Source organism: Pungitius pungitius, chromosome 11 (assembly GCF_949316345.1).
Source record: "Pungitius pungitius chromosome 11, fPunPun2.1, whole genome shotgun sequence".
NCBI classification, from domain to species: domain Eukaryota; kingdom Metazoa; phylum Chordata; class Actinopteri; order Perciformes; family Gasterosteidae; genus Pungitius; species Pungitius pungitius.
The window spans coordinates 11,422,095-11,442,295 of record NC_084910.1 but is presented as its reverse complement, the minus strand read 5'-3'; the positions used below and the strand labels follow the sequence as shown (position 1 = coordinate 11,442,295).

Here is a 20,201-nt window from a genome sequence, read left to right as displayed (position 1 = left end):
TCGCAGAGGAGCTCGGCGCTCAGTTCCTCCTGCAGCTAACCCGCGGCTCTCTCATTCCTCCTCTCCGTCTCCGAGGAGAGGGAAAAGGCCACAGAGGCGCAAAAAAGGAATAGGGAGTGGGAGTGATCAGAAGAAAAGCAAAACAAAACAAAACAAAAACCTGAACTTGGCCACCTTCTCCTGAAACTGTGTGAGTTTTTTTTTTTGCACCGGATTGAAGCGGGCACGGGAGTGTGTCAGCCCTGCAGAGAGAGAGAGGAAAGAGGAGAGAGAGAGAGAGAGAGAGAGAGAGAGAGAGAGAGAGCAGTTTGTGTTACCGCTTTACGCGCTACGAGAGTGGTCCACCAGCGAAAGGGAGAGAGGTTTCTCTCCCCCCTGTGCGCCTGAGTGCGTGTGTGTGTGCGTGCGTGAGGGGGGGGGGTCCTCCTCGGTGACAGGAAAACGCTCGTGCTTGCGATGAGACCTGAGCGCTGAGTGGAGTATGCTGCAGACGATTTACGAGGGCGAGTCAAGTTTCTCCACAACAGAGAGGCGCGTCTCACACCAGCAGCTCCCCGGCCGCAGCGAGATGCACAACGTGAACAACTCAGGTGATCACGCAGCTCGGCGGATCGCCTCCTCCTCCTCCTCCTCCTGAGGAATCTCGGTTGTTCCTCATTCTCTTCCTCCTTCCCTCTTTGCATTCCAACCCCTGCCCCCCCCCCCATCTCTCTCTCTCTGTGAATCTCTTCCTACTCTTCTTCCGCGTCAGACCGTCGGCGCGTCTCTCCCGCACACACACGCACACACTCTCTCTCTCTCTCTCTTCCTCTCTCGTCTCCTCGCAACTCTTTGCGCTCAACCAGTCGCGCATTCTGTGCGAAAAGAAGCAGTAGGAACAGGCTCTCCTTCCTCGATCCAGGTACTTGCTCTTGTGGTGGTAAACGCTGCTGTTATGACGTGTCTTTGTGGGGTTGTGAACTTAGTCTGTGATGAACAGACCTTGTGAGGAGTTAGAAAGCGCCCCCCCCCTCTCCCCCCCGCCTTTAATATACCTTTAAAATGCATTGAGTGTTTACCAACGTGTTGAGTGTGAACGTGAAGGAGGTGTTGTGTTTTGCGAGCTTCCATGTCAGAGTGCACTTTTCCGGGGAACAGAAACAAAAAAAGAAGCTGTGACAGAAATAGTGAAGGCACAACTGAAAGGATTCTCTCAGGATATTCACCACAGACATTGACTATTTTTGACCTGCGCGTTGAGTTGAAGAGGACATGGCTGTTATGAGTAGCATCTATTCACCCAGGATGAGTCACACCTTTTGTGTAGCTTTTGATGAAATGTGTAAAATTGTCTCTCTGGAAATGACGTCAGAGTTGAGGCATTGTGCTCTGTGAAAACATCATCATGTGGGTTGCAGAGGAGCATGAATAATGGGAAAGTAAGGATCAAGTCATGTGAGTTCTTCGTTTAATGAAAAAAAACAACGTACTATGACCTTTTGAGCCGTCCCTGCGTTTATCTACAACCGCGTCAACATGTCAGGTAACGCAAACTAATTGATGGAACTAACTGATGAGCATTTAGCAGTTTACGATTGAAGTGTTTTTGAAGTTAAAATCTCTCACACAGAAAACACACACAACCGTGAGCCTGACTTCGGGCGAGCAAGACATGTGACTGAAAGCATCCAGAGGCCGTGGGCTAAACATGTGAAGAGATTTTAAAATAAGACGGGGGTGTGGGGATGATAGGGACATGACACATTCCATCTGGGATCCCTATCAATAGAGCGTGCTGTTTGACCACCGCGCTGTACGGGAGCAGCACAAGAGGCTTTCGTCTTCTGCCTTACAGCCAAACAACAGACAGGCCGAGCGCCTCAGTTCGGGCTCCTTGCTTATTCTGTGGGTCAGCTATTCTTAGGTGAGTTATTTTGGGCTTATGGCATTAGCCTGCTAAGATTAGGCGTCTGTGCGTTATCATTCCATCTTGGCGTGCTCCTGATACAACAGCGGGTCGGATCAGATATTTATAGAGAATTCTGTCATTTGCCGGTTTTAATTTGTTCTTTCCATTTTTGTAGTGAAACACTTGACAGTGAGTAACTATCGCTCTAAAAAGTGTGTGAGTTTATTGGATGTCAGACAGACCTGGGGGTGGGTTTGAATTTTTTGCTGTACATTGTAAATAAGATTTTCGGACATGAATCTATTGTCCCGATTATAATTTGAGAAGTGCTGCTTGTAGGTCAGATAGTTTATTTGTGAACGGTTTTCTAATGCAAACTTGTTGACATTTCATAAAACTCGTCTTCGTTGTAATATTATATAATGTGGCAGCTCTTTTTAAGTCCTCTCGTCATTATCCTGTATCCATTCTGGGGGCCTCACCATGTGCTTTAACAAGTGATCAACAATAACAGATGAACGTGACATTTGGTTTTGGTAATGCTTTATGTTATACGAAGGATTCACTTTTTTTAAACCAGAGGTAATTGTAAAGTGTTTTCCCTTATAAGCTGTTGTATAAAGAAGAGCACAGTTGATTGCTTGTGTTTTATCAGCGATGAAAAGGGAATGTTTGCTGTTGCATTACGGCTATTGACTCTTTGTGATTGATTTATCAATAATGGTATTGTGGCTAGGATCTGATCCCAAAGTTGTCCACAGAGGATGGAATAATGATATTATGCTGTCAGAGGAAATTTGTTTTTGCTTTCGCTGGGATGGAGATTTAACATAGGTCATTTTGCGTGTCGTGCTTTGTGAGGCGGCTCTGCTCGATGGCATTGGGGCGGGAGACGAGTGGACCGTGGCTCCCCTTAGCCAAACGCCAGTGGTAGTTCAGCTCAGTCCTTTCTCTCTTTAGCAGATAGCCGGCAAGCCGCCGCTGTGGCTCAGCTGCAAGGGACGAGCCTGAGTCTTAAAAATAAAGACCTGTTTTTTGCTTTAGACATGCCAGCTGCTCAAAATAACAAGGCACTTAATGAGAGATCCAGCGCCACATTGCAGTCCCATGCATCAGCTTATTTTTGCCCTCAAACATCTTCTGTATCTCTGTTCTATTTATAGTGTCGCACGGGGCAATTTAGATCAGCAATAATCTCAAGTGCACACAGAATGCACACAACCTACAAGGCCTTAACGTGTAAACACAAAGTAGGCACTATGTTTCTCAAATACACAGAAACTCAAAATGATGACCAGCGTTCAGTATCACATTGGGTCAAGATGCTGTCTACATGTAGTAATATGTTCATCATAGCGAACTATTAACCGTGTTGATTAAATGTTTTTGGAGGTGGTGCCGTTTTTAATTTGAAAATGCATTTGTAAAAAAGAACTCTGTGAAAAAAGTGTAAGATTGTACCCATAACCATAATACCTGTCATTTAAAAAAAAAAGTTATTTGGTACAAAGATTTAATACAGAGACCAGTGAAATTAAAACAATGTTTTCATTTTACAGCTTACTTATTATTCTTATTGCAAAAGTAACATTTTCTCAACTAGAACAACAATGTAATCATTGGACAAAGTTTGGCTTTCCCTGTAGGTATGCAACATGTTCAATATACAAAACATAATGTATTTGTTGTACTAAAGTAACTTTTTTTTTAACAAAATCTAAATAATGTTAACCTTATTTAGCGACACCCAGTATTATTTCTAGGTGCAAACTAACTTGTGAGGGTGTACGATTAGTGGCTCATATTCAGCTGGGTATGTTTACAATGTTAGAAACTCATTCTATCTATAGAAACTATTTATCAGGTATTTATTGGTGAGCCAGGAAAAAGATTCAACAATAAAATGCCACGGTGCTCTAAAAAGTCCAAAATGTTCCTGCTCACGGCTCCTCCTGATAATATCCTACGATGTGTATCCATGTGTATCCTACTCCTCACATGTTATAGTAATGTCACTAGCAGTGAGTGTCTCTCTCCTGGGTGGGAAGCCTCTAAATGTGGCCTAGGGCAAAAAAAGACATCCAACATCTCAAATTAAGGCTGTGATTGTCACTCCAACCACCACCAAGGCTAATGAGAGGCAGATCGGTTATAGAAATAAACACTTTTGGTACACTTGCGGTGCGACACTGCAGTGGGAGTGTGGTCACAGGCTATGAGTCACCCTATCCCCCCTTGGCAGGCGCTCCACAGGGGAGGAATTTGGGCATGGTGCAGGGTGCTTGTTGCTGCCTTGTGCTATAAACAAATGTGGGACCTGTCATTCATAAATCTCTTGTTTACCAGTGCCTAGAGACACGTCCGTGCGATATCCACCAATCAGAAAGCACCTCAGTCTTATTCCCCCCCTCCCCCCCCCAGGTCTTCATATCAAGACTCAGGGGCTAAAAATGGTGCTACAGGACCAAATGAATTTGAGGTGACAGGTTGTTTTTTGCGAGTGATCATCTCAAAAAGGAACCTGAAAGTTACATAAATGCAGAACTGCGCTTTTATTTTTGCCCATGTTAAATTGAGCAGGCGGCCTTGCCACTGTGACACTCTTTCGCACCTTGTCTATATTAAGATCCTGCTCAGATAAGCATTTATATTTAGCCCTATACTGGTGGTTCCGCATTCTCCTCTGACAAAGGAGTATTTTGGTAATATAGAAACAGCAAATTTGATGTTGCAGGTGGTTTCAGAGTGCATTTGTAATGCATGATGTATGCAACTTTATTTTTGTGGAGATTGATGCAGAGGTATAATGTGTTCAGTGGTTGAGTAAAGTACACATTCTGACCTATTTATCTTTCAATCAGAGAGAAAAATCATGTCATTGAATCACAAGGTTGTAAGTTGTAAATGATTCATCAGATAGCGGCTTCAGTGGAGCTTGAACAATGCCTGACTACCTTCAGGACCTTATTATGTTTCCCAACCTTGTTCCATGCACCGTCCTCTCTGCCAACAGGTAGAAGAACAAGGCAATGACGCTGTTGTGTTGTTCCTCAAGACTAAAGGAGGCTTTTCACACCCCTCCTCCCCCGCTCCCTTTTAAACTACTATGTGAGATTTTCTGATGGCGGCTCAGCTTGATGTGCTGATCAAAGTGGAGATCCTTAATGCCAGTCGCAGTGAGGGTACAGAATAAAACATGAGATTAATTAGACATCTCAGTGGTGAATTCTAAAAGGCAGCAGGTGTTTTTTGTTGCTATTTTTAGGTCCATTAGGCAAAGGTAGCACTGGGGCTGTCTGACTCTCTGACCCCTTCACTGGTTCACAGGTTCCCATCATGCCCGTGCAACAGTGCCTGCTACAGAAGAGTCCTTTGTCAGGTACTTACAAGCTAACATTAATATTCCCTGTCAGGAGAGACAGGTTTGTTCTACAGGTGCCTCTTCTCTGCGCCTGCCAAACCGTTGCCCTCCGCTGTCATTTCGTGGGAGCTGTTTTTAGAACACAGATGAAAAACAATTTCACCCCGGGAGTCCCCTCGAGCTGTCTTCTCTTTTCAAACATGTTTTAAGACAAGTTATCACGTAGCCACTGAATCTCTGCAGTGTGTGTGTGTGTGTGTGTGTGTGCGTGTGGTTGGAGGGTTTTGGGATGCTTTCGATCTGACTCTCTCTCTACTGGGGGACTCCTTTCTTATATAAGAGCTGAGAAGCTGATCGTCAACATGTCACATTGCCACTGTAGGAGAGGGATGACATGCAGCGAGACTCGATATCTGCAGGATGGGGAGACATAATTACGTCGCCAGCGTTGCCATAGCAGCGGCAAGTTAGGGTGGTGGATACAAGGGTGTGGGGGTTGTCACAGACCAGGATTGCGCCACTTGCTTTTATGTTTTCTATTTATAATCATCGCCGCCGCATACACAAGGAATGGTAGCAATGAAAAACAGACTCAGTAGGGCACTTCTTCTTAATGAATGGCTACTGTAACTGCGGCTGCTTCTCCGGCGGATTTAACTCTTTTATTATTATACTTTATTAGAATAAATGCATCACAAGACTGTCAGAAAGAGTATTTATGTGAGCATATGAATTGTAACGTGCTAGTTTTCCTGTTATGCTTCCGAAGAACAAGTGGTGTAGCAACACTGCTTGTATTTGTTCGCCCAAATGTGACCCTTGAGAAGATTACAGCAACGAATGCACTCAATAAATCTCCCCCGGCCACTGGAATTTTAAGCAGGTCTGAATATTTCTCTTGACTGAAAATGGCAGACATTATACAGTCCGGACACTGGGTACGCTTCCATGAATGTCACATCATGATCTGCATAACTAACATGTAGTTTTGACATTTTTATATAATCACTGATCGAATACAGGCAATGAATGATATCTGCAATGACTCAAAGAAATACTTCTTAATGATTCAACTAAATAAGGCAGAGAGATCGAGAAAAAGCATAAAAAAAGATCAAGAAAAATATTGTACAAATACCAATCATCCTCTATGGAGAGATGAAGTAGCCTTGTCTCCTATGTTCTTAAAGGGCAATCGATGTCTCTGGGGGACAAACTATGTATAGATCTTGGAGGCCAAAGGGATAACCTCCCACTTTGTTTCTGGCAATTACTTATAATGGAGGTAGTTGTCAAAGACAAAGGCAGTTCTTGCGGATGCACCCGTTGCAGCATCTGCACTCACGAGCAGAGATGGAAAAGATCACAGGAAGATGAATTCTCAAATGTACGCTGGTTTCAGGCTCAAACTATTTTGTCTTGAATCATTTATGTTAACAAGGGACGGCTGCATGATTCATCTGGTTGAGACCGCGAGAAGGTCTCCCTTTATTTGTTTATCAAACAGGGGGAAGATTAATATTTGAAATGACCACTCCACCATTTCGTGCTAAATGTCCATTGAGTCTGGTGAACAGCTGCTCCCAGTAGACTCTGCTGAAGGATGTGATCGCATGTTCAAAACTATTATAATTACAGGTTTGTGTGGATCACGAGAGAAACATTTCTGACCCTTCTTTTTCTCTCTGCTCATTCTTTTGCTTTCTAAGTTTCTTTTACAGAATCTTATTTTACCTTCCAAACCTAACTATACACCACACGTTTTGTTTTGCCGCAGTATACACACATGCTACAAACGGCCACGTTTACTCTGAATTGATTCAGATAAGGGACTGACCGATCTCTCTTTCTCTTTTCTTCCGTCTGCTCTGCGCGCCACAGTGGACGTTAAGCCAGACGTGCCATTGGCTGTGGAGTCCTTGTCTCCGTTGGACCTGCGTACAGATCCGAGGATGCTGGGGTCAGGCTCTGACCCGGGAATGTGGGAGAGGCAGCTGCAGCAGGAGCTGCTCCTCATTCAGAAGCAGCAGCAGATCCAGAAGCAGCTACTAATCAGCGAGTTCCAGAAGCAGCACGAGAAGTTGACCCGTCAGCACCAGGCTCAGCTCCAAGAGCACCTCAAGGTCAGCATCGCATTGAATATTTGTATGGAGGACAGCGCAGCAGGGTACCCATTGGCTCAGCACGGTGTACAAAACAGTAGAGCACAACACAGCAGGGCATAGTGCAGATCAGTGGAACACATTGTGGCTCAGGACACCACATCACGGTGTGCAGAAACAACTCAGCGGAGCAAGGCACAGTGTTGAGCAATACATTACAGAACAGTGTGACTTTTGTCCTTACAGGCGTCTTTACAGCAGAAACTCACATAATCCGCTGTAGTAATAAAGTGCCGCTCTCTTCATGCTGAGTTCACGCCTGCATTTTTACCAGCTGCAGCACGAACTCCAGGCCATGAAACAGCAGCAGGAACTTGCAGAGAAGGAGCGTCGTCTTGAGCAGCAGCAGCAGCAGCAGCAGCAGCAGCAGCAGCAGCAGAGCCAGCAGGAGAAGGAGCAGGAGAGGAATCGGCGAGAGCAGCATGTTTCCGGCCTGATCCTCAGGGGAAAGGAGCGCTCCCGAGAGGGTAAGAGCTTGATACCGCCATCATCACCGTTTCCTTAACCTCAGGGGTGGAATTGGGTGTTTTGAGAGCACAGGAACCCAAATTGTAACCCTAACCCTTTTCACTATTCTTTTAATGTATTACCACAGAGTGGGATTTAGGAAAGAACATACATATAACAGCTGGATGTGAACGTTTTAGTGTATGTGAATGCTACAACCGGCAGTTGCAGTGTAGAGGGGGAATATAGCCTTTGTAAGCATATTAGTCTTAAAATAGCCATAACCTTTTCTTTTATTGAGATAAAAGGAGTTTGTTTAGCTGCCTTAGCCTAGTTAGATTATTAGTTTAGATTTTTAGATCTAACAACAATAGCTACTAATTCTGCAATCCACACAATTCATTTTGATGAAAGTGCTGTGATCAAAATGATGAAATGGCACTCAACTAGTTCATGCAACTGATGTCATGCGGTTGGTCAGTGACATTTAGGCTTGGAGTTTTAGAGAAAATGTCTTTCAATAGCACGATGGAAATAGCTTGAGATATAGTATTTCATTTCTGTTTTTACCTTACTGCTAATAATAGAGATATTTATGACTTTGTCAGGTCAGGTAATTTGAAACGCTGACCTGCAACTGTAACCCTGAAATGGGAAAGAACATCTCTCTGCAGTATCACTTCAGCAGTTGAAACTAATACAGTGTTCTTGGTCCACTAGGGGGAGATGTTCATACATAAATTGTGGCTGCCAGGGGGGCCATTGTAAACGCAAGAAATAAAAGAGGAAAAAAAGGAATGAATGTACTGCAAGGCAGATACAATTACAGTTATTTTTTTGTGATATAAGAAAAGAACGTGAGGGAAACTGTTCCAACACGGTTAACGTGATTCCTAATAAGCAGTAATATATCAAGTGTCAATCCTGATGGTTCCGTCTTTCGTCCTCACAGGGGCTGTTGCAAGTACCGAGGTGAAGCAGAAACTCCAAGAGTTTCTGTTGAGCAAATCTGCAAAGGACCCTGCAGGCAATGGACTCAATCATTCTTTCATCCACCACCAAAAACTCTGGTACACGTGAGTAGTTTCAGTTCTTTTTCAGCCTCATGGAGTGTGATAGAAGTACAGATAGTATATTTATATACAAGTGTAATCTACGTCATCGTGAAATTTATGTATTTTTGTGTGGTTAGGTCCTCTCACCACACATCACTGGACCAAAGCTCTCCGCCCCTGGGGGGCACATCCCCCACCTGCCGGTACACTCTGCCTTCACCCGTAGAGAGCAAGGACGACTTCCCCTTGAGAAAGACAGGTTCGCTATTTACGCAATCTCTCCCTCACACACACACACACACACACACACAACGCAGACATTAAAACGCAAAGATACTCATGAATACAAAAGACACAGGCTTAATTAAAGAGATGTGAACATAAAGATGTTGCCCTCCGTTAGTCATTTTCCTTTGACCACGCTGCGTTTTAGGTACAGCGTGTGTCTTTTTGACCTTTGTCAATCAAGAGGTCGTGTACCCATGGAGTATTTCCTGAGGTCCTGATGACCTGTTAATGACATCAGTTCGGCTCATTATAACCCCAGACCCTCCTCCGCATCCCTCAAGGGCTCAACACAAAAACCTTCATAAGAGGGGACGCCGGCCAGAAAAGTAACTTAAACCTTCCTTATTCCTATTTCTCCCATTACTCTAAAAACACTCATGTAACGACAGAGTTAAGTTGTTTTGTTGTTTTTAACTTCACAAGTTTAAATTTGAATTAGTGTTATTTGTACTGAAATTACCTTGGTATTTTTTGGGAACTACATTTGTCTCTATGTTACAATAATAAACCAAATTCCAAAGCCTCTTTTAGCAGTTTAGTGGGTAATGGGAGAATTAAAGCGGATTAATTTCTCCTGAGTTATAGGCTTTAAAAGCTATTTTGGAAAGACACAGGTTCCCACCAAAAAGCGGCTCAGGTTTGTTGGTTTTAAAGTTTGAGCAATCCTTTGGGAATGCTTGTATAAATAAGAATTATTCCTGCCACTTGGTTTGAGCAAGTACAAACTCACTAAGCTAAATACTTCAAAATTCTTCAGTGAGGTCACCAAATTACTGTAGGTCCTTTTCCTTTCTGTGTCCCTTTTCATTACATTGGAACACAATTATTCTTGTTGAGGTGTTCAACTGTAGGCCTGTCATGTTGTATGAATACACAATTTAGAGATCGGGCAAAGGAATTACATCTTATGAAAAAAAAAAGTCACGGCAGTATGTCATGGCAGGAGAAAAATATTCAAAAGTTAAATGAAAGCTTTCGATCACTCCATCCTTAGAACACACAAAATGCCTGGAGACATTTCTGGGACGTCTTTAGATCCCTAAGGAAAGGAGGACCCAATTTAAGACTTTAAGAATTTACCAGTATTATGAGATACCAGAGAGACCGTGAATGGAGGCATTGCTTGCCATTTACTGTAAATACAAAGCAACAGGCTCAATCAAATGACTGGAAGGATGACATTCCAGTCTCTACATTTCCATCCTTAAATTCATGGTTAAATCATCTCTCCGTTTCTGTGCCTGCCTCTCTCGCGCTGATAAAACTATTTCTTGCTCTTCAGATTCCTGAATCTATATGTGGTCACTTCCTGCTTAGGCCTTCCTCCCCCACTTCCTGTCTGTCTTTATTAAGGTCCTCCGAGAGCTTGGCACCCGAGAGGGACACACAAAGGTAGTGTTGTTCCCTGAGCCACAAGCTGTCACTGATAGCTGATTGGCAGGTGTTGCGGAGTTAAGCGGGGCACAGGCAGGATGAACCTCGACAGGACTGTTTTGTTTGGGTAAAGATAGCTCTCTCAAAACAAAGTGGAGATGACTCGAATGCGCCAACGTCAGACGCCCCGCGTCAAGGCTGAGCGCCCTCTTTTTCTGGTTGAGGTTCACAATGTGGTTTATGATGTACATGTAATATATATTGCGTAACATTCGATAGCTTGGTGAAAAGATTTTAAAATTTAATTAAAAAATAACCTCCATCCATTTTAAGCACACTATATTTTAACATTCACTTATAGACATTATGATAGCTATTTAATCTATGGCTCAGTAAGTCAATCTATGCTTTGATATTTAGTTTTTTGTGTCCCATAAGTAGTTGCATCATGCTTTTAAAAAACACAGTTTACCTCTACTGCCTTTGTCTTTACTTCATCCATTCAAAAAGCAGTTCAAAGAATGTCACATAATTAACTTGTTTACTCGGTATTTATCCTCTTTATTTCGCTTCCAGGGCCCAGAATAGAGTCGACCAAGGGCATGCCGTCTGTGGCAGGAATAGTTGCAGCTTAGCAGTAGGAAGTGCGACACCCTCTCTAGTCCTGACGCTGTTACCAAATATGTGCATTCAGCAGGTGCAGGAATGATTTTCAAAAATAATTCCAAGAATGCAGAACTAGACTATTAAAGTAAAACATGTGTTTGGAAACGATTGAGAATATTATATGATCTTTTAAAGAATACAAACATGACATAAGTTATTCTTAAAACACTGAATATCTAAAATTTGGTTTACTAACTCAGTTTTGTGTTCAAGCAATTACGTTGTTAAAGGAACAGCAAACGCTGACCATTATAATTCATCAATTTCAGGACCACTTTAAATCCAAAAAATGCATAGCAGGCTCTTTATGCACAGAACCCACACCTCAGCTTTCAGGCCATCTGTCCGTGTGCAGGCTCTAATGGAGACAGGCACTCGCATAACACATTCACTTCCACAGCCACTAGCCCCACAGCACCACTTTCAGATGTAACACGGTGATTGATTTATGACCCCGCTATATTGGCGCCATTAATGTATGTTTTTGTTCACTGAGAAGCTGGAGCAGAAGTGACCCAGGTGTTCAGTGTGTGTGTGCTCCGTAGCTGCCATCATTACCGCCTGTTGCATTGTACATAAGAGATGGTTTTTTTTTCCACGGAGACCAGGGAGAAAGTGTTTGTTCCTGAGGTGCTGCCTGGCGTTCCCGTGGCGACCAATTGGGATGCGTAGCTTGGTGGCAGCAGTGTGTAAAAATAGAAAGCAATCAAGGCAGCAGGGCGTGAAGTGGATTCATACGACTCCCAGCAGCTATTTTTCTCCATTTATCTCTCCTGCTCCTTTTCTTCCTCCCTCGCTCTCGTTCATTCTACCTCACACCCACAGGATTAGAGGTCTGTGCCACGTATTAGGGAGGAAGGCTTTTGCTGCTTTTGACAAAAGCCAGAAATAGCAGCATCTAGCCCACTCTCCAGGCTTTGCCCCCATCACTGCTCCCTCTCCTCCAGCCAACAATGCTCCCACGTCACAGCCCCACTTCCCTATGGATTGTTGTACACATCGCAATAGACCTATTTAATTATTGATCTGAGATAAATAATTGAAACAGGTTGGCTATTGTGTAAGAGGTTTACATAATAATACGGCATTAATACGGCGTTGTGTTCTGGCTTTCAGTCAAGCGAGCAGCTGTAATGTGTTCTGCTGGTTTATTTGAGTGTGTAAGGCCAGTCTAGGCCTCATTCAATGGAATATTTATTGAGCCATTGTCGCCGCTTTCTTCAATCTGCTGAATTCAATGTCATCAAACTAGGCTTTGTTTTGATACTTGGATACCTGGAGATGTCAATCAACAATGTGTGTTTGACTGAGGTTAAAAGAAAAGAACTGTTTCATTCATCTTAAGTGAAACAAAAGGCCAATTTTATAATGAATGTCCAGCTAATACTACTTGAGAAGTTTAAAAGCAATACTTCCTTTGTGAATGGTATTGCATACAGCAATGGACCACATTTGTATTCCTACATCAATAAGGCCAAGGTGTGTGTGAGACGCACTGTGCATTTCGGTATCTCTGTTTTGCATTAGTTGGGGTGTGTGTGTGTGTGTGTGTGTGTGTGTGTGTGTGGGGGGGGGGGGGGTGCCTGAAACATCTGCCATGTTTTTGTGTTATTTTAACTGTTGCTACTGTATCAGACTGTGGTCACCAGGGCGGCAGGTAGCGGACTATTCCACTTAGAGCCTGTGTTGCTCAACCTAATTTAGTCCAGATGAGGTGGAAGGGGCCCAATCCTGACTCATTTGATATATCTGAAACATGCTCTAAATTTTGCTGAAACTGAAATAGTTTGTTGTCAAAGCGTGAGAACATTGCTTATTTCTCCACCTGATTTATAGTCTCCTTATGTCTCTTTTAGTCTCCTGCTATTTTACGATGTGACTGTTTTCTTTTAATTTCACTCGGTCTGTATAAAAGCAGACCGTTTAACTCTATTAAAATGGTCAAAGCACATCCTGATAATCGAATAATTTATCTCCATCTGATGGGGCTTCTTTGTTGTCCAAATATTGTGAATTGACCTAAAAAAGAGTCTGCTCCCTATTTTTTAGCTTCCGAGCCCAACCTGAAGGTACGATCCAGACTGAAGCAGAAGGTAGCAGAGAGGAGGAGCAGCCCGATGCTCAAGCGGAGAGATGGACACATCATGACACCTTACAAGAAGAGGGCTTTGGAGCTAATGGGTATGTTATATTGCTGCTGCTATATTTCCCTGTTTCCCTGTTCCACATATCCATAAGTTGTCTACGTCGTATTATCTGCGGTCTAAAGGGTTTTCTCAAAACAATACATGCCTGTCATTAAGTGTTTTGGTTACGTAGTTGCATAATAATCAGCCATTTTGCACTTCACTTTATGCTCAAAAATTATAATCATGCTGCCACGAATGTACACATGGAACTGTTGTGTACATGTGTATGTATTTGGTGTGTGTGTGTGGTGTGTAGAGTGCGGGTATGCATATCGTGTCTAACTCCTTGATGTTTCGTAGACTCCACGCCCACAAACAGTGCCCCTGGCTCCGGCCCCAGCTCTCCCATAGGGGCCTCCAGTGCCTTGGGGGCTGAAAATGGACCCTCCTCTCTGCCTACTACCACAAAAACTGAGGTATGTTATTAAATCACACGCACTATTGATTTGCCAAAATATGACGCAAAAGTCCTACTGCCGATGTTATTCTGCACGTAAATCCTTTGAAAATGATAAACTATACTTTTTTTTAGTACTAAATGCCTGTTTGCAGCTAAAAAAGCAGCCAGTTGTCCTCAGTCTGTTGCACCCCATTGAAAATGACTCCCCACACTGACATTAAAGAGGCTTAACACACAAGATGACACATTGTGTAGTGCAAAAACAGCAGAGGAAATGAATGCTGCACATTTTATTTTCTCCATTCAACACTTTTCTTCCAGATGTGCTGAACAATCCGTTTTATGTTTTGACTTTTCTTTAGTTTGGCTGTAAGTTTACCGTTGGCTTGTCATTGTAGTCCTGTCACAGCCTTGGCCGCATGCCTCTTTTGAGTGCTTCGCAGGCGTTTCCCAATAGGTTCATGGCTGAGTTACTGACCAGAGCTCCCCTTGGGCCGAGCTCACAAAGCAGGTCATTATAGAGGGCGGCAGATATGACGCATCTCTGAACAATCTTTACAGAGCAGCTGTGTTTTCCTTAACCGTCGCTGTTTACACTCCCGGGGATGATCAGCGACACGGAGAAGGAGGGAGACGCCCTGACATGGCGTTGAAGTCCGGGGGCTTGGGGAAACGTACAAACTGGGGAGTTTGATTTATATCCCAGGCGCTGGTAGCCAAAGACACCCACAAGCTGACTACACAAACACACATGATTGCTATTGTATCAGCCCGAGCTAAAAGTCACTGGTGGCTGGTGGGGGCTGCCTGTAGACCTCATGCCTGTTGCAAAAGCAAGGCAATGTTTGTGCACCGTTACATTAGGTATCCTTTTTCAGAGGGAACGGTTCCCCTGAGTCAAATACGGGCCGGATATCCACACGCAGGTCACTGAGTGCTGCTAGGGGTCGCAAGGATAAACATGGCTGTTCCAAAACCACATGCTGCTCCGCCGCTCAGCTGGGTACAGGAAGTATGCCCCAGTGGCGATGTTCTCTGAGAGAGTAGCCTCGGGGTGGGGACCACGGAGTGGGAACAGGCAGCAGGCCGATGGGGTGGGGGGGCTGAAGAAACTGGAGGGAGGAGCGGCAGATTTGTAGGTATTATAATAGTGCGTCAACATCTCTGTTGGCATTCTGTGAAGCTCCGGGAAACGTTAGCTTTCCTTTAGAGCTACTACAAAAAACCCAAACCTTGTGTAGCGCAGGGGGCTGTTGTTGTTAGTCATAGTGCATTAATGTGTTTTAATGCTCTTGTTGCCTTTTTGCCTTCTCCTAAATCTTTCTCTTTCCTTTGTTTCTTGATGTAGAGATGGCCTTCACAGCCCAGATTATTCCGACCGGAGGGCTCTGTGTCGATGCTAAGCCTGTACACGTCTCCCTCTTTACCAAACATCTCCTTGGGGCTTTCAACTGCGTCCTCACCCGTAAGTGTGAGTACAGATCGTTTTATTTATATCTTTAGATAATCTTGTTTGTTTTACATGAAATGAAACATTGCTTAATGATGTGGTTCAGTGGTGGCAAGTGTTTCTGCACAGTGCGAGTTGTAAAACGTCCCATCAGTGGCTGTCTAAGTTCTCTTTGTGACCACAGGTCACTGACCTTTGGCCCCAAATGATTTTATCACCCTTAGATAAATATTGTTCCGCAGTGTCTCGTGTCAGGCATGCTCTTATCTTCCCCTATTACCTCATTTATCACAGCTTTCTAAAAAGGCCAAGTCCATTCAAGTGCAACTCCTGATAACACAGCACATGATATATCATCTTGGCCCATTCCACAGAGGCTTGTTCATCAGTTGCAGGAACCTCTTAGCATTGATGGTCTCTGATTTCATCGTGGCCTGATTTGTAACCACAATAATCTTTTTCATTCACAAAAACAAACTGTAGTGTTGAATATGCCTTGTTAAAGGTTGCATTGGCTTTAAAAGATTATAAGTAACAAACCAGCCTAATGCACAGCATTTGCATCTTCCTTGTTTCTTCCCTCAGGCCGCCATCGGGTTGGGGGACAGATCAACAGAAATCAAGCATGGGCTGCCCGGGCACCTGCTGGGCCCTGTGCCCCTTCAGACAGGCCTGGAGTCTAAAGTGAGCCCCAGTCACCAGGCCCTCCTCCAACACCTCCTGCAGAAGGAGCAGATGAGGCAGCAGAAGATGCTCTCCGCTGGTTAGACGGCTTCATATGATTTTATACGTTACCTTGCATTCCCTTAAACTCCAGAAGTAATGCACAATATGATCCTAACGGCGGTTCTGATTTCTTTCTATTTTCAAGGCCAGGGCACCATGTCGTCCCACCCTCAGTCCCCTCTGGCCATGAAGGATCGCCCGTCCAGCAGTCGGCCCAAATTACCAAAACACCGGCCCTTGAACAGGACCCAGTCAGCGCCGCTGCCACAGAACACACTGGCCCAACTTGTCATCCAGCAGCAACACCAGCACTTCCTGGAGAAACAGAAACAGTACCAGCAGCAGATCCATATAAACAAGGTATTGGACTTTTCATCAATATTCAAATCACGGAGGAGGATTTTTACTTTCAAATTTCTTTTGGCAGAATTCCCGTTTTCCCTTCTAGGTCTCGGGAGGTTTTATTTTACTGCAGGGAGTCTGATTTAATCATTTTAAGCACACAAATGCTGATCTATTTATAGCATTTTGTAAAAGCATCTGTGGAAGCTCAGGGTTAGAGACCCGGGCTGTTGTCTGTTCTTCCCTGGAATCCTGCTGTTATTTCTGCGAAAGCAAAGAACTTCTGCCTTACTTCAAATGGGGAAGAAATGCTCCCCCTGCACTAATTCTGTTATCATAGCTTAAGGCATCAGTGCTGTTCACATGCTAACTCTGTGAAATTCAATTCTGCTAAGTTCAAATGAACGAAAAAGTGCCCAGAATACATTTTGTTCCTCTGAGGCAATATTTGTGTTTCTGTTAGCTGGCCGAGGTGACCTCGCTATATACAGAGTGTAATTATTCTGGTGAGGGACGTGTGTGAGGTGGCAGACACTGTGAAAGGCAGCATTGTGTGAGCTCACATGCTGATGTATCCCAATGCTGGGCCTTGAAAGAGCCATGGGAACTATAGAGCAACTCTTACCCAGAAGTCATAAAAAGCACAAAGCAACACAAGCACAGATACAGCTTTTACTGTACCAAACCGTTTGAGTTGGAATTCCTCCGTAGAACTACAACGATTTATTAATATCAAGTGATATTATGGAAAAGTTGCCACTGAAGTGGATTTGATTTGAAGAGCGCTTTGGAATTATTGCGACATCTTGTCTAGCATCATGTGCGCGTGCCGTGCTCTCATCACTCAGGCCAATGAGATCGCAAGTAAAGCCTCTCTAAGTGGAGGTTATAAATGGCCGCTAATCAGGGATGAGCCCTCTGTGTTTATTGAGAGGGATATCCGAAACATTGCCCTAATTAATTTCCTAGCAGCCGCTGGTCTTCGGTTGTTTTTAAACGCCCTTCTGTGCCTGCAACAGTAGGGGGCACTGATGGAAATGTACAAGAGCTTAGGGAGTTTACCGAGTGGTATGGAGAGTGTTTACTAATGCCAAGCTAAGGAGGCTGATTCTTACAGCTGAACGGGTATTTATATAAGGCCTACATTCTGTAGACAGCTGGGGTCGGCGCTCCAGCTCTCGGAGACCTCTTGTGGAAGAATAAGGAGGTCTTAGCATCGTTACAGTAGTAAATCCGCGGGACACCATCCATCTTCAAACCGCTTATCCTGTACTCAGGGTCGCGTGGGGGGCTGGAGTCTATCCCAGCCAACTTCAGGCGAGAGACAGGGTACACCCTGGATCAGTCGCCAGCCAATCGCAGGGCAACACAGAGACAAACAACCATTCACATCCACACACCTACGGGCAATTTAGAGTTCCCAATCAACCTAATCCCCAGAGCATGTCTTTGGACTGTGGGAGGGAGCCGGAGTATCCGGAGAAAACCCACGCAGACACGGGGAGAACATGCAGACACCAGAGGACGGAATTTCCACCGACATACCTCCGTAAAAAAAAGAAAAGAATGATGGCCACAGTTTACATGAGGAAACAAGATTTATAACAGGACAGATACTTTGATCTGTGTTCATCCAGTTGTGTTTTTTGTTCCAGTAATAGAAGAGCAGTCTCTTTTACAACCTGACAATGTTCTTTTCGCTTTTGTGTAGCAAATTCATACTTTTTTTAATTTAATTTTCAACATTGAGAGTGAGACAAGCCTAGAATTCCTTTTGCTTTGGTCTGATGAATGTTTGGTTTGCTAATGATCATTAGCTGCCGGATATCACCATTAATGTGGAGCCAATGTTTTTTGCGCAGCTGCTATCCAAGTCCATTGAGCAGTTACGTCAGCCCAGCGCACACCTGCAGGAATCGGAGGAAGAGCAGGAGGAGCATCACAGAGAGCTGCCGCACAGCATGCAGGAGGACAGGCTGCCCCCTGGAGGAGTCATCCGGAAGCACACGCTGAGCAGCGGCTCGAGCGGCGAGCTCCCCGACGCGCACTACGGGGTCATCAGGGTCAAGGAGGAGCCGGCCGACAGTGAAGACGAAGCCCTCAGCGCTCAGGGCATGGAGCCCGAGCAGAGCACGTATCTCCACCAGGTCAAAGGACGACTGGTGATAAGAGCCATGATCTGAGAGAGGGGGGGGGGAAGAGGATGAGATCACACACTCGCAACATTCACAGATAAACAAGTCTCGACAAAGATGGGCATCTTTAGACACACATACACACACACGCACACATTATATACACACACAGCAGCCATTGCACAGTAGGCCAGCTCTCCCTTTCACGACGTATGACCCCTCTTCACTCGGCTGCAGCCCACACTCTAAGACTTTCTGTTTGTGATTTTTGTGTAGTGATCTCTGTAAAATATGTACGTTTCACTTTTGTGTATATAATATGAAAACAATTTAGACCGTTCTTTTTAAGAGCTGCTTTGATCTTAGAGTCTGCTCAACTGACAAAAAGCTGTGTGTAAAAATACTTTGGATATAGCGTCAAAGATGATTTCTAGAGGGAATGTTACACAGGTGTACAGCTTTTGAAGAGCCGACTTATGTTCCCATTGTGTACATTTTTGCCATGAAACATTTGAATGCTCCTTTATCCACTGAGAGTTGTCATAGAGTTTGTTAAGGAATTTGACCCACTACACTCGCTTTTTCTCAATTGTCTGTTATGATCTTCCACGTTAAGTGGTCTCTGACTGAAACAGTAATGTCAGAGAGAATGTATACTTAAATCCTAACTGACTAACTGAGGACTCTCCCTTAGGGCAGACTTTTGTGCTTAGAGCGATTTTGCCAATGGAATATGGTCCACTGCTCACGTTGAAATTTGAAGGATAGAGCATCAAATCCCCGCTTGTGTGAGTGCAGGCATCTGCAAACATCCTTTCTCCCTCTTTCTCCTGCTTTCTCCCTCTTTCTCTCTCCCTCGTAGCGGTCCCACAGCCGTCAGGGCTCTGCGTTAAGCCGAGCTCTACTCCCTCTGGGTCCAAATCAAAGCTCGGCGGGTTCTGCCCAGCTTTCAGCAGAGGAGTCAGGCAGCGAGAGAGGGAGAGAGAGGGAGAGAGAGAGAGAGAGAGAGAGGGAGAAAGAGAGAGAGAGAGAGAGAGAGAGAGAGGGCCGGGCAGGAAATGCCTCCTAGAAGCCAGGAGTTGGAGTGATTCATGTGTGCAGGAATGTTGCGAGAAGAGGACCTCGGGTTTGAGGAGTCCAAGGGGCCAGGCTTGAGAATTGATTTACTGTCAAGGCGAATTATGAAGTGAGTGGGGATATGGTTAAGGGAGTCCCTTTTAAAGGGAATCGCTTCCTACGTATTCCCTCGTGGCATGCTTACCTCAAACATGCAGGTTTGTTGCCTAAATCATAAAAAAAATAAAAAAAGAGACATTGTGCTTTTTTTTCGAGCTTGTTTTCCCCCAAAAGGGCCCATTGCGACTTGTATAGCCTGTCTTAAAGTGATCAATCAAATGTATTGCCTAGCCGTAAACCTTCCTGTTTCATTTGTACCGTTAACTAAATGTAAAAACAAAAAAATGCTAATATGAGCTTCTGTGTTTGGTTTCATGTGAAAATCAAAACTGTCTGACGTCTAATGCCGTACATTCAGATTGTCCGGTTTTAATGTTCTTAGTAAACACATTTAGAACAATGTGAGTCCTGTTGTCTTGTTGCGAACCCCTCTGCTGCCAGCGGGGGGTGGTGGAGGGGGGATGGGGAATCCTGTGGTCTGTTCATAGCAGTTTGCATTTCTTCTCTTTCTTGCCTTGTGTGATAAACCGTTCTTTTTTTAA

At 44.3% G+C, this 20,201-nt stretch overlaps 1 protein-coding gene across 5 annotated transcripts; it reads left to right on the top strand.

Moving 5' to 3' along the window:
* Positions 1-269: 269 nt before the first annotated feature.
* On the top strand, positions 270-19,832 carry hdac9b (histone deacetylase 9b). 5 transcript variants are annotated; one of them, XM_037454413.2, is made up of 11 exons: positions 270-590; positions 7,131-7,372; positions 7,686-7,878; positions 8,811-8,934; positions 9,051-9,172; positions 13,291-13,422; positions 13,731-13,846; positions 15,179-15,301; positions 15,866-16,043; positions 16,152-16,366; positions 18,211-19,832. In XM_037454413.2, the coding sequence occupies exons 1-11, from the start codon at positions 482-484 to the stop codon at positions 18,529-18,531; spliced, it is 1,875 nt and encodes a 624-aa protein (XP_037310310.2). In that variant the 5' UTR covers positions 270-481; the 3' UTR covers positions 18,532-19,832. The 5 variants fall into 5 exon arrangements, with proteins under 5 accessions (XP_037310310.2, XP_062421467.1, XP_037310312.2 ...); XM_062565483.1 differs by having other exon boundaries at positions 471-901; XM_037454415.2 differs by lacking the exon at positions 270-590 and adding an exon at positions 1,396-1,522.
* The last annotated feature ends 369 nt before the right edge of the window (positions 19,833-20,201 follow it).

Excerpts from the sequence above, each read along its gene's own strand:
- hdac9b (XM_037454413.2), top strand. The coding sequence starts at position 482 with ATGCTGCAGACGATTTACGAGGGCGAGTCAAGTTTCTCCACAACAGAG. Across the intron at positions 7,373-7,685 it reads AGCTCCAAGAGCACCTCAAG|CTGCAGCACGAACTCCAGGC; the intron begins GTCAGCATCGCA and ends CATTTTTACCAG. Across the intron at positions 7,879-8,810 it reads AAAGGAGCGCTCCCGAGAGG|GGGCTGTTGCAAGTACCGAG; the intron begins GTAAGAGCTTGA and ends TCGTCCTCACAG.